The following is a 13404-nucleotide window of genomic DNA, read 5'->3' on the forward strand; positions in this document are numbered from 1 at the left end:
TTGAATAAGCAAAAGCAGAAGAGGAAGAAGTCGTAGTTTTTTTTTTTTACTACGTCACTTCCTGTTAGGCAAAGCGTGTCTGCTGCTAACACGAGAAAAGTAGAGCTAATTTTAGGATTTTAACGTTATAACGACAGCATTTCTTTCAGGTGAGCATGTACAGCTTTAAAAAAAAAAGAAAAAAAAGACAAATTGTTTATATTGTCACCTTATGTATGTGTTTGCAAACGTCCGTCTGTTTATTTTTAGGGGCATGTGCAAGCTATCCAGCGAGCTGCTATTTGAAATGAAGCTATTTACATGATTCCAGTCACTTTACAGTAAACGTTGTCGTATCTTTTGTGTAATTCTTCACAGGAATAATGACGGAGGACGGTAGGACAGAGGACTACCCTCACGAAATAGACGAGCAGCTCACAGGCTTCGACTCTTCTGGTTCGTCTGTTAAAACCATGTTGGAGAAGCTGATGTCCATGCCCAGAAACGAGCTCATGCAAAAGGTAACGATGGCTTGAAAACTTGGCTTTTTAAAAAAAAATATAAATATATAAAGGTGTTAATAAATAAACTAATCTTATTATTGACAGCTGGACCCCTTGGATCAAGCCAAGCTGGATCTTATGTCCGCCTACACCCTGAATTCATTATTCTGGAGTAAGTTCTTTTCCCCATTCTGTTTAAACTTCATTTACTTTGTGTATTTAAGCAATATAAGTAAAATGCAGAGAGTGTGATACAACTGAATTAACTGTGGTCTTGGAGGGTTGTTGGACATGGCCCCTGAATTTGACAGTCAAATGACTAACTTCATATTAGAAATGTTATATGGCATCTTGGGGTTTCCTGACAGATCTTTAAACCTTTTAGTGTAGTTTGATAGTAAAACAAAAAGCCAAATATGCTGCCTGTTTTTGGTCACAATGTAGGCAATTTCCAATATGTACCATGTACAAGGATGGACTAGGGTCTTAACATACTCTTTAGTAGCATAAACATGTATGTTATTATATAGTTCTGCCACAAAACTAAGCTGCAATGTTTTTTTTTTCTGACAGTGTACTTGGTAACACAAGGAATGAATCCAAGAGATCATGGAATTAAACAGGAGTTGGTATGTATGTCTTTTTCAGACACTTTGACATTTTCACACTTTATATTCAAGAGTCTTTTCTTATTCCTCCGTACTTGTTTTATGTTTTTAAGGAGCGAATAAGGACTTACATGAACAGAGTGAAAGAGATCACAGACAAGAAGAAATCCGCTCGTCTTGATAAGGGAGCTGCTGCACGCTTTGTCAGGAGCGCTCTCTATGAACCAGATGAAAAAGACTCAAGGAAAAAAGGAGCGTCCAAGAAAGCAACACACACAACATCTGACAACCCACAGACAAAGCGTCCAAAGCTGAGCTGAGGTGAAGGAGGACCTCCACAGACAGGTTTCAAAGCATTTTGTACCACTTTGGGGGACAACAAACACTTTTTTACTCACAAGGCAACAACATATCTTTAAGCTTTTATTATTTAGAGTGATACAAGAAGACATGAGGCATACAGAACAAGTACACAATGTCATTTATCTGGGATGCTCACTCAGATTCTTGATGACTCTGCAGAAGTCAGTAAACGGTGCTTGATGTGAAAGAAACACAAAACTAATCACCATATTTGGCTAACTTCCCAGTTTTTACACACTTCTGCTAAAGGTGATAGGGTTATCAAAAAGATGTTGCTATCACTGATAGCAACATCTTTTTGATTTGACTTACTCACTTTTAAAGATCACTGTGTTGCTGAGATTTTGTGTAATTCTGTCAGGTTCCAAAACAAATGAACAATTACAGTTTTCATCAGCAAAGTGAGTAGAAGTGACATCATCAGGTAAGATGATGTGTTTTTCAGATTTTATGAATCCTTTCTTAGATAGTGAGAGGTCTTTTTTTTTCATCACTTTGAAAATGATTCTATGAATCATCATTTTCTATTTTGCAGTTTCTTATGTGTTTGACCTTGTATTGTTTAAAGTTTGTCTGAATTATTTTGAGCATAAAAACACTCACCAGAAATGATGTTTGAGTTTCTTTTTTGATCCATTTTTAAAAACATGTTGCACCTGATAGAACTAATCAATTTAAAACTTAGGAAAAACAACACATTGCAAGCTTCCAAGTCTCCATTGTAGGAGTTTAAAACATTTGACAAGTCACAGAAGGAAAGTGTGATCAAATTAACATGCGCTCAATTATATTTAGTTTACTCTTTCACAAGTCTCATATTGTACACAATGCCTTTAAAACCAGTCTTCACTTTCTGAGACTTACAACATAACCAATTTTAACATTGAATATTTACATTATAAATGTTTTATCTGCTGTAACAAGGGCTTGTGGCCAACGTCCTTCTTTTCTGTATCATCCAACAGTTAAGTTGCAATGTCTAATCCCTCGTGGGCGTTTTCTTATCGTAATATTTCTGCACTATCCTGACATGCCTGCTAGGGCTGCTCGTTCATGGCAAAAAATCCTAATCACAATTATTTAGATCGATATTGAGATCATGATTAAACTAGATTATTCACTGATTTTACAACTTCTGCCTCACATTCATGTATCAAACTGAAACACTCAACACTTACATTCTGAACACTTAAAAAAAAACAAGCAATAAATGAAAATCAACATGTATAAAAAATAGATAATGAAAATAAATTGAGTTTTTGACTTGGTGTTGATGTACTCTTTTGGGGCAAAACACTGAATCATTTACCATACATGACACAATCTGGAAGAAATGAGCGCAACATGGCACTCAACACGATAATCGTTAAGTCTCGATTATCTTGGTTTTCATGATCAGCCATAATCACTATTGAAATTGTGTGACTGCCGTAGTTTCTTATAGGTAGTTTAGGGGTGTGCTTGTTACTCGACAGTCTCAGTGACATGTATATATCTTTAACTCTTTCACATAATCAACATATCCTTATGTTCATATGTTTAGAATTACACGTCAAAATAGCTAAAAAAATATTGTCGAGCTTATGTTTCGAGAACTATGAAAAGTAGCAAATTAAGAACTGCTAAAAAGTTGAGTATTTGCCTTAATTTACTAAATCAAATCACAGAGCATGACTTAATTCATCGAGGGTCAAACCTGTCACCTTATGATTACAAACTAGCCTTTTGTAACTTCACTCCATGGCTGCATAGTACAATCATAAGCGGTAATGAGACTTCCTTTAAAGAAAAAAAACAATGTCACATTTGATAAAAACTTTCATAGAGCTTCCTTTCTGTAATTCCTCGTGGACAACTGAGATCTTAATCGTATTGTAGCCGCAAGTCCCTGCATCCCTCTAATCAAGCGCAGGAAACATCCAGGCAGTGAGTTCCATTCTCAGGAATGCATCTTTTCATTCTTTTCATCATCTTGGCCTTTTCTCATCCTCCCTGCAGCAGCATCCAAAAACGACATTTGTATAGCCAAACCACAGTACTCCGTCCTTTTTCTGCCAAGTTGTTGTTCCTAACTGTTCAAAGACATGTGTCAAACTTTTCCTGATGAACAGCCCCGTCTTCATATTGGAAAAATATGGATTCCCCCCCCCCCCCCCCCCTCCACTTTTTTTCCTTCCCCCTCCTTCTCAACAATGTTCCCCTTCCTCCACCCTCGTTCCCACATGTGCTCAGTATAAAGGAGTTAGGTCACTGTGCGAGCAAATTTGAACAAACAAACTCTCATGTTGAAATTCTGTGCCCTAACAAGTTCCAAACTCTGGATTTGTCCCTGCGGTTGTTTATTTATGCTGTTTGTGAGCAGAGTGTGGCGAGGAAGTTTATATTACATAGAGTGAAAGGCATCAGACCAAGTGACCACCTCAGGCAACACAAGCAGCTTTTTTTTCCCCTACTTTTTAAACTCCAAAAAGGATGCAGTGTGCTGGAAACAGACTCCATTAACCCGTTGGAGCACCAGATTGAGGATTTAGGATGAGGCACCCTAATACTTGTTGTTATTGTACTTCACATTCACCGAATGCTTAAATCCAAGGACATTAGAATAATTAGCATTTAATCACTAAATATGAATTATAACTGTTGTGCAAGTTCTTAAAGTCCCTGACGTTCTTGTTTTCTATCAAATATAAATTGGGTAGTCTACAAGTTTTTAGGGATGTCAATGTAAATCAAGAAGTTCTACAGGTTTATAAAAAGAAAACAAATGTATTAGTCACCCTATCTCTTCGCTTGCATTTGGCAATTTACAAACCTCTTAAGCAAAGTTAAATAACTCAGGACTAAGTACATGTTTTAGGTCAAGTTAGTGTTCTGGTTAGAAGAAAAAAAAGGCCTAGCGGACAGTTTGAGTGCCCCATGTACAAAGGCTGTTGTCCTTAAAGCTGGCAACCGGGTCTGACTTTGACCTACGGCGGTAAAAACACATAATTACCCAATATCGGGTGACTCGAGCTTGTAAATCTGTTACTGTTGTATAGAAACAGTATTGTTCGATTTTTTTTATTTTTTTTACTAATCATGATGATGGGATTCTGGCTGTATGACTGACAAACAGGATGTGCATCACTTTTTAAAAGCCCACAGACACCTTTAGAGCTGGATTCTGGAAGTGCAGCTTATTCTGTCTGACAATCCAGAAATTCCTTGCAGCCATTTGTGCCACTTGCTGTTCACCTTGGCCTTCTGACAGAGCTGCTGATTCATCATGATGACAATGTTTTCCTTTTTTTTTTAACCCTCACCTTCCTGCAAACACACGCACACTACATTTTTTAAGCAGTCATCTGGTGAGACTGAAGGTCAGACCACCAGGGTGTCCTAACTGAGGCTGGATCTCCCATTTCTTCTTCTTTATCACTCTTTAGACTTGATGTTGTAGGTGTATTTTTTTTTCCGGGAATATGACTTTTTAAAACATTTTTAATAAAGAAATCTTAAAACATTAATTTCTATTGACTAGGCTGCATATAGTTGAACTCCCTGTGTGGAGTTTTTAGCTGATTGTGTCTGAATACTGAATAAATGAATACTGTTACCTCTATATAACCTAAAAAAAAAGCAAAGAAGATTATAAGAGAGAAGATTGATAATAAATATAGTTATTTTTAATGCCTGACCCTGCTGCCTCAGGGTAGGTCAAATTAATGACAAGCTGCAGCAACCACCTTTTTTTTAATAAAATGTTCAGGCCAAAGATAAATCAAAGTTGCACATTGGACATTTAAAAATAAAATGTTTTTTTTGTCAGAAAATAATACCTATTAACATATAAACAGGGTAAGATCAGCAAAGAGATAAATTGTCATTTTTTCCACAGGGGGGCTCCAAAGTCAACACAACTCAAGAGTTCCTCACAAGAGCTTTAATCGTGCCAATTGTTGCTTTTGTGACATCCCATCTTTGAGATCATAGCTTCTCTTGTGGATTGGCCGTTCTCATATTTATTATTGCCCTTATTACATACATTGTCCTGATTACTATAACCCTCAATGGTGAGACTGTCGGCAGTCTTCATATCCTCCTCTCAGAGTTGTTCTAGATAATTCAGTAGTTGTAATGTTTTTGGGTGATATTGTGCAGGAGAAAAAAAAAGAGGATGTGGTTGAGTATCTGTCTGACACATAAGAAAGATTGTGCCCCCTCTTTCTCTTTTGCTAATCCACCTTTTCGGCAGCATGTTACTTCTCATGCTCTGTGCTGAAATGTTACAACATCCTGAAACAATAGGTAGCAAAAAGCAGCAGCTGTGCCTAATCAACCTAATCAGAAAGAACACGAGGTCTTCATACACCTTTCATATTTCTGCTCTCCCTCACATACCGTACGTCCTCGTGGGATTTGGCAGTGTAAGAAAATGACGGTATGCCGAAAAAACATGCGCAGAGCGAGGCCTTGAACCCTCCTTGCTAAGCACATCACATCATCATCACACTTTATTGAGTTTCCATCCTTTAAGTTACCTTCCTCCTGCCAGCGTGTTTAATCTGCAGAGAGAGAAAAAATAACAGCGCACAAATACTCCTCGCTGAAGGAGCGGGGGCTGGCCTGCCATTCATCAGGTTTAAATGAACTATTAGGAATGAAAACAGAAAATCATTTTAGGGAATGAAGCTTGGGCTTGAGGGTTAAGGGTTCAAACCAAGGAGAAGGTTGCCTTCTTTTTTTTTCTTCCTCTTAAAGTTAGAAGTAGCAGTGGTGATGTAGTGTAGAAGAAAATCACTTACGAATGCCTTTAATGGACAAATAAAGCTTTGATAATGGAACACCCATATTCAACAGGGATCATTAATCTTCCTTCTCCCATGTGCAGACCAGCTTTGTGATGTCACTGTGTTGCGGAATCTGTGGCCATTTAAAGACCTCATCTATTACTAGTCCGGTGTTTACCTCTAATGTTGACCTCACTTTGAGAGGGAAACTTGACAGTCCATATGGCTGCAATGTGAAATCAGGGCCTCCCCCCCCCCCTCCTCTATAACTATAGGCTTCCGAATCATAAAGCCACAGGATAAGCATTCAGCCATCAAAGCGCTGAGCGCAAAACCATCCCTCAATCCTACATACACACACTCACACAAACATAGGGAGGTAGGCAGCTGTGAGCACACCGTGAAAGCAGGAAAACACTCACCGTTACTTATTCTAAAGGGACATACGAAGACATACAGCGAAAACAGCTCACATATACGCACACACACCATAGCGGATTTGAGGTGTGTAATGGATTGGATCCCCCTCATAATTCCTGGGACAGCGTTGTCTTCAAGGTCCATACGGAGGCGGATGAGACCACAGCTGTTTGGACATAAATTTTCAGAGGAATGCCTCAAGACCGAGCCCTCAGCATAAAGAGCATGGCTGTAAATTCCTCAGCAGATGACAAATGATCGCCCTTAGGACTGTTGTGTGTATTTGTGTGTGTGATCAAGAGTGTGTTTGTGTGTGTGAAACATGTTTCTCATACGGGCATGCAGTGGTCACTGGAATGCGTGATTCTTTTCTTTTTTTCTTCTCATGCCAGGTGTGCACAAACTGTATGCCTGTGAGTTTGCTATACCCATGCAGGAAAAAGGATGTGTGTGTTGCAGGTTGTAATAGCGTGCAGACAGGAGATGATCTTCTCTGCTGCATCAAGAAGCCCGGGCAGCTGTGGAAGATGAGGACAGCTGTCCAAGTCTCATAAAACAAAACTCTGAATCTCATCTTTTTTTCTCTGTACAGTAGCTAATGCTGGACTCATGCTATAATACAAGTGTGCAAGTTTATTGGAATATTTTAGGTAGGTAGGGTTGCATTCAGCTTGTAATATTGAGGTTTTGTTTTACCAGCCAGGATACGTCTCAATCTTGTGTCTCCCTGGATCATACAGTACATCTCCATTTATACATGATTAAGTGCTACATGGATACATAGGCGTACTGTGTTTAGTTACCTCATAAAAGGGTAAGTGGTTGATCTGAATCACACAACGTTGTACAATCATGGGGGAATATTCACATGGTTGTCCAAATTGCAAATCGAATTTCCTGCTTGTTGTAGTTAACAGGGCTCGAGTTCATGAACAGGATCGCCTCAGATTTACTGAAAAGAGACACGCCTGCTAGAAATGGACAGCGAGAGTGTCTCCTCTCTTCAGTTCTCCTCGAAACACACCTAGTTTCCTCTCTCCTACGATAAAATAACAGGGTTTACAACACATCAATAACCCCTCTCATCCCTCTTCCCATTGCCATTCAGAGCCGAGGTTTACAGCTAGCATGGGGCGGAAGGCTGCGGGCCTTGATGTGAGAGCCCGGGGCTAATAGCAGCGCTGGGTACTGTAAAGTGATGAAGGGCCTCCGCTTTTTTACGATGATGTGAATGATGTAGCCTGAGAGAGTAAAAAAGAGCTTGTGAGAGCGGTGGTGTGTCCATATACTGTACATGCCTGGACTGCAGGGGAACTGGATGGATTATATGACCTTCTGCTTAATATTTACACCCACTTTAAGACTTTTTGCAAGATGCTATCATCCCAATTATACAGTAGTAAGAAGACCAATAAATGTGTGAATTAGCAACATAAAAAGGAGCCAATAATGTTGAAAACATCACCATCATTCTTGTTTTTTAACAGAATTTCATCTCCATTGGACAGGGAAATTATTGAACCAATAACTTACACTGACTTTTATGCTTCTTCTATCAGTAAACAAAAGCTAACTTCCAATATCTCCTTGACATATTAACAGTTATGAGTACAAGCAATAATACACAGCTACTAAATGAGCCTGAATATTATTAGGGCATCAGTGTCCTGATGTTAAAATTGAATAAGTCTGACGATATGTATTTTCTAACAACTCTTTTTTTATTGACACTTATTGCTGTTAGACCAAACCTGTTGGAACATTGTTCAAAACCTGTTTAAACAACATGTCACACTTAACATTGGTTAATATGTTCATAAACCACACTTTAGATTCTATTAAGTCAACAGTACCTTCGACTGAGTTTGCCATTACTACGTTCTGTAGAACAATAGATGCATCCACAGGTGAAAAGAAAGAAAGAAAAACACTTTTTTGAGTGTGATTGCCTTTGAGGAGACAAATTAGCCTGTCCTTTAAAAAAAGTAAACCTTTTTTAAAACAATTTCTCAAGATGTACAGATAGACTTGCAAGTATGATTTTACAATATGCAATATTTGGCATTCAATTTAAATTCAATGAACTTTACCTTATATTAGGACAAAGTAGAGAGGATAAAAGTTATATCAGTTGAACTACATACGTTTCCACATTATTTCCTCAGTTTATGAAGCCAACATCAGCAGAAGAAAATGTACCTAAAGTCTTGACTATATCTGGTATTATCATGTTTACAGGTAAACATTTGTATTTACTGCAGCAAAGTTTTCCCTAAAAGAAATTTGTCTTAACACCTCGTAGGAGTTCCAGTCATGCAGGACTCCTCATTAGCAGAATAAGGAGGTGCCAAAGTCTGATCAGAAGTTCCTCTTGGCAGCCACAGGGGGGCAGTCCAACACAGCAGTACAGGCAATCTTCTCTGGTCAGGCTTGAGTGGCAAGCTGAGGTTTGCTTTTCTTCCTACCGCAGAGCAGATTGGAGAAGATTAGCCTTTGCTTGGCCAGTAATCACCCTTATCACACGAGAAAACGACAACAATACTGGGAGTCTAATGATAGAAGTAATTGTTGTGGAAGTCCCACGTTATGCTGTGGTGGCGTGATGAATGACGACCGCAATGCACCGTGCTGTGAGGAGATTGTTGCTGCATGGCTGTTATTTAAACCCATTTGTTATGGTTGCGACTTTCCTCTGGGGTTGTTTAGCTGGGAGAAGTGACTTTAAGAGGAGGTGGAGAGAGTTTTTTTTTTACAAGAATGAAAATAGTTAGTCATTGCTGATGAAAGTTACGATGATAGGCCAACTTGAAGGTGTGTGTGAAAGTCAATAACACAAGTTTTTATGCTTTTCTGCCTGGATACAACAGTTACATATGAAAAGTTACATATGAAAGTACCTAGAGTGGAAGAGGTCCAATATATTTTTTTATAAAATTAGATTCTACAAAAAAAAAATCACTTGTAACTTAAAGTGTATTAATGCAGGCTTATTGGTTCTCGTATGCATAAGGCACACTCCATCCTAAATTGTCTATTCATGACCGTAAATCTGCATGAAAAGAACAATCAAAATGTATTAAGTTGAAACGGAAAACTTGAATGACAGTTGATGTAAGACTTCCAATAAAAGTTGACTGTATTATTAGCCACATAAATCCCCCACCAAAAAATGAAGGAGAAAAAAATCTGGATATTCCACGTTCCGCTTGCTGCAGGCAGTACGGGCTAATCATGATCTAATACACAGCCACTGCATGCTTGGATTAACATCAATTGGCTGTTTTTCTGTGCATGTGCATACCCGTATCATTTTGCATGTCTGTGTGTGTGAGTACTAAATATGAATGTATCGGCACTAGTGTGTTCAAATGCATGTTTGTGCTCATGTTTTGCACGTGTGTGTGTGTGTGTGTGTGTGTGTGTGTGTGTGTGTGTGTATGTGTCTGTGAGAGAGAGAGAGAGAGAGAGAGAGAGAGAGAGAGAGAGAGAGAGGGACTACAATGCTTTTCAGTGAAGTCTTGGAATGCTTCATACTGAGACAGCTGCAGTCTAGACTGTCATTCTCGCGTCACTTTATCGCTTCAAGGCCTAAAAGACAAATAAGGAGGAGCACCCAGATATGCAGCCGCATCTGATAAGAGAGGTGGTAAGAGGATCTACTGATGACTTCTCCAAACTCGCATGAAAAGGCAGCTCCAATGTCTGATGCCGCAAGCTCTGTCAAAGGGTTTTTCGGGCAGTTGATGACTGAAGAGCGCGTGCTGTCCCGCTTCTTGTGGAGGAGAAACGAGCAACACACATATGTTGGTGCGATAGTGAGAAAGGTCAGAGGGGCTTTCAAATGTGTGTTCCCACTGTTTAAGACCATGTAGACATCTTGTAGACATGCATGTCTGTTTAGAGTGCATCGTCTGATGTCAAGTGAAAGAAATCTGCAAAGACTACATTAAACTGATTTATTTGATTTGACCAGTGAAAACTGTGAGAAACTTTTCAAAGCAGCCAGGGAAGGAAATGCCAATCCTAATGTCAGAGGCCTGCTCGGTCCTATTATAGCAAATCGTAGCAGAATGTGTCATTAGCTAACCGAGGGCTAGTTTCTCCTCCTTTCAAAATAGCAGACAGAGGGCAGCCTCTGTCCCTGGCGCTTTAGTCTTCAAAGGCCCCCATTATACTTCAATAGAGGGTAAACAGCGGCTCCCAAAAATGACGGTCTCCTAAGTTTAAAGCAACATCGTTTATCACCCCTGCCAGCCACTGCAGGTGTGACCCCATTCTCACAGCTTCATCGACAGCCAAGCCAGGGGGAAAATGAGCCTGTGTGAATTCACGTGTGTTTATGTGTACTCAATTTAACCAGTAAACCAGCCAAACACTCGACTTTATCTCAGCTTTTACGTTTAAAAAGCACAAGGTCTGAAGCTTACTTTGTAAACTTGATTTTGTTATATATAAATAGAAGGGTTGTCAAATGATTAAAAATGTTAATCTCAAAACTTCAATAGTTTATCGTGATTAATTTCATGTTTGAAATGAAAATAATAAGCATTTAAAATAAAAGTTGTTATGCTTTCATTTAGAATTTTTGTACTGTCTTAAGCTGAGTGAACTTTTTAATTTAGTTTTAATTCAACTCTGCTTTTATTTTGAAATAAAGTCAAGACCTTCTGGTAGATTGAAGGTTATGTTATTAACTTAACCACAGAAAAAGAAACTCATAACAGATCAAAAACTAAATAAAAGCAGCTAAAAGGAACGTTAAAAAAGGTGAAATATTTGATGTGATGAAGTGGATTTTACACTTGACTCGTCAACTGAGCTGTCTAAAAGTTTTTTTTAAAGGAAATAAGACATTCAAAGACGCAGAAGTGTTGTTCTTTTCCATCACTGTGACTACAGGCAGACACCAGCATGAAACCAAAACAACTCCAGCTGCATTGTTGTTAGCATGCTAATGCTAGCACTCTTTAGTTTGCACGTAGCTTCACACTGCATGTCAATTTAAACAAAATGACCGTGATCTAAAAATGCTTACGTGACATTCAAGTAAGCAATGAGTATAGTATGTCATTCTTTTCTCTAGTCCCTCAATTAAACAACTTTTATATGCAAGGGGATGAGCCTGCCTGCCGTCCCGTCCATGTAAACACGGTGTAGATACGACTCGGACAACATCACGGGCAGCTGGACTCGGGTGTCACACTCATTGTAGACAGTCATGACTCACAGAGTTACATATATCGAACATACTCAATTTCTGCTACATTTAAGTGTGAAAAATCGCAGCTTCTTCCTATAATGGGACAAAATATTAAATATAAAAATATTTATTTGATAAATAAAATCAAATATATATTTTTTTGATGATTTCCAAAAAGCAAAACACACGTTAGCTAAGTTATGGATGTTTTTTTTACAAAAAGCTTTGATTACGTTTGTTGACTGAACATTAACTTTTAATCTGGGTAGAACTTTAATGTTAATTTCTTGAGTCAGGTTGGCGAATAAATCTCCACACAGTAGTTACTGCCCATTTCTTTTCACGTCTTCTCTGTGTTATCTGGTCATGGAGGATAATTCATTGCCTGATTTAATGTGAAACTTGCTAGTCAAACAAATGCCCATGAACAAAGCGTGTTAATAAAAAAAAATATCTTTACTGAAAGTCAAGCTTTTCTTCACCTCGCTTTGGGTGAACTTTGAAAATGAAAATCTTTCCGAAAAGAATCATAAAGTAAATGTTTTTAACATATGATAGAAGTACACTCAATGATCCTATTGGCAGAACTGCCGAGTTGACCACTGTTGACCACAAATTATGTAGGCAGGTTTTGGATGCTCAATGTCGGCATCATTTGAGACATGTTTGCACTGAAGGTTTGGTAAATGGAAATGGAAATCTAGCCAAAAATGTATTACAAAAGGAAGGATCCCAACCATAATTCCCAAACAATTTTGCCAGTGACCACAGTTTTTATAAATTCGTATTTCTTTGTTTATTGTCTTTTGGTAGAAATTTTGGTTTAGTTGTGTGTGTGTGTGTGTGTGTGTGTGTGTGTGTGTGTGTGTGTGTGTGTGTGTGTGTGTGTGTGCGCGCACAAGAGAGAGGAGGAGCAGAAGTGTGATTGACAATTTATTGAAAGTCAACTAAGCGTACATGGTCTTTTCTATAAACGTTTTTATGTATTCACACCTTAGACCGGCTCTGCACAGTCTTGAACTGTCAGACGCTGAGCAGCTCTACAGAAGCAGCTGGTTTTGAGGCACCTGGATCTAGCAGACATTGTAGTATTTTTTACAAACCTGATCCTTGTCCACTATTATGCCTTCTATCAAAAGGCTAGCAAAACTTGGCTGTAAATTTGGTACATCATTCTGTTACGTAGAGTGTCTATTTGTCTTAGATATCTCTTCAAATATTTATTTTCAATCATTAACTCATCTTAATCCACGCATTTGTTCAGGAAATGCTTTCCTTAAGGGAACTTGTTACTCATTTACCTTTCCAACTAACAATTTCCCCAAAGGAATGAACCGTCAATGCTCCAGTCACAGTGCTTCTTCAGTAACATCTAAAAGAAAACTGTGTGTGTTAGTGTAAGATAGCTGAGTCCAGCTGTGCTCCCAAGTGTGTGTGTGATTGTATATTTTACTGTGTCTCTTCTCTGTGTCAAATGCATGTCCTCGGTCCAGTTTAATTAATGGAGACCATTTGAACGGATCCCATCGGGGTCAAGGTGATCGCGGCGGCTGAGCAGGTGG

General features: G+C 38.7%; 1 protein-coding gene across 1 annotated transcript; it reads left to right on the forward strand.

Annotated features, from left to right (window-relative positions):
• Positions 1–14: 14 nt before the first annotated feature.
• c1d (C1D nuclear receptor corepressor) lies at positions 15–2065 on the forward strand. The gene is made up of 5 exons (XM_061040248.1): positions 15–149; positions 358–500; positions 588–654; positions 1056–1111; positions 1204–2065. The coding sequence occupies exons 2-5, from the start codon at positions 363–365 to the stop codon at positions 1408–1410; spliced, it is 468 nt and encodes a 155-aa protein (XP_060896231.1). The 5' UTR covers positions 15–149; positions 358–362; the 3' UTR covers positions 1411–2065.
• The last annotated feature ends 11339 nt before the right edge of the window (positions 2066–13404 follow it).

This window comes from Labrus mixtus, chromosome 6 (assembly GCF_963584025.1).
Source record: "Labrus mixtus chromosome 6, fLabMix1.1, whole genome shotgun sequence".
Classification (NCBI taxonomy): Eukaryota; Metazoa; Chordata; class Actinopteri; order Labriformes; family Labridae; genus Labrus; species Labrus mixtus.

Excerpts from the sequence above, each read along its gene's own strand:
- c1d (XM_061040248.1), top strand. The coding sequence starts at position 363 with ATGACGGAGGACGGTAGGACAGAGGACTACCCTCACGAAATAGACGAG. Across the intron at positions 655-1,055 it reads CCTGAATTCATTATTCTGGA|TGTACTTGGTAACACAAGGA; the intron begins GTAAGTTCTTTT and ends TTTTTCTGACAG. Across the intron at positions 1,112-1,203 it reads ATGGAATTAAACAGGAGTTG|GAGCGAATAAGGACTTACAT; the intron begins GTATGTATGTCT and ends TATGTTTTTAAG.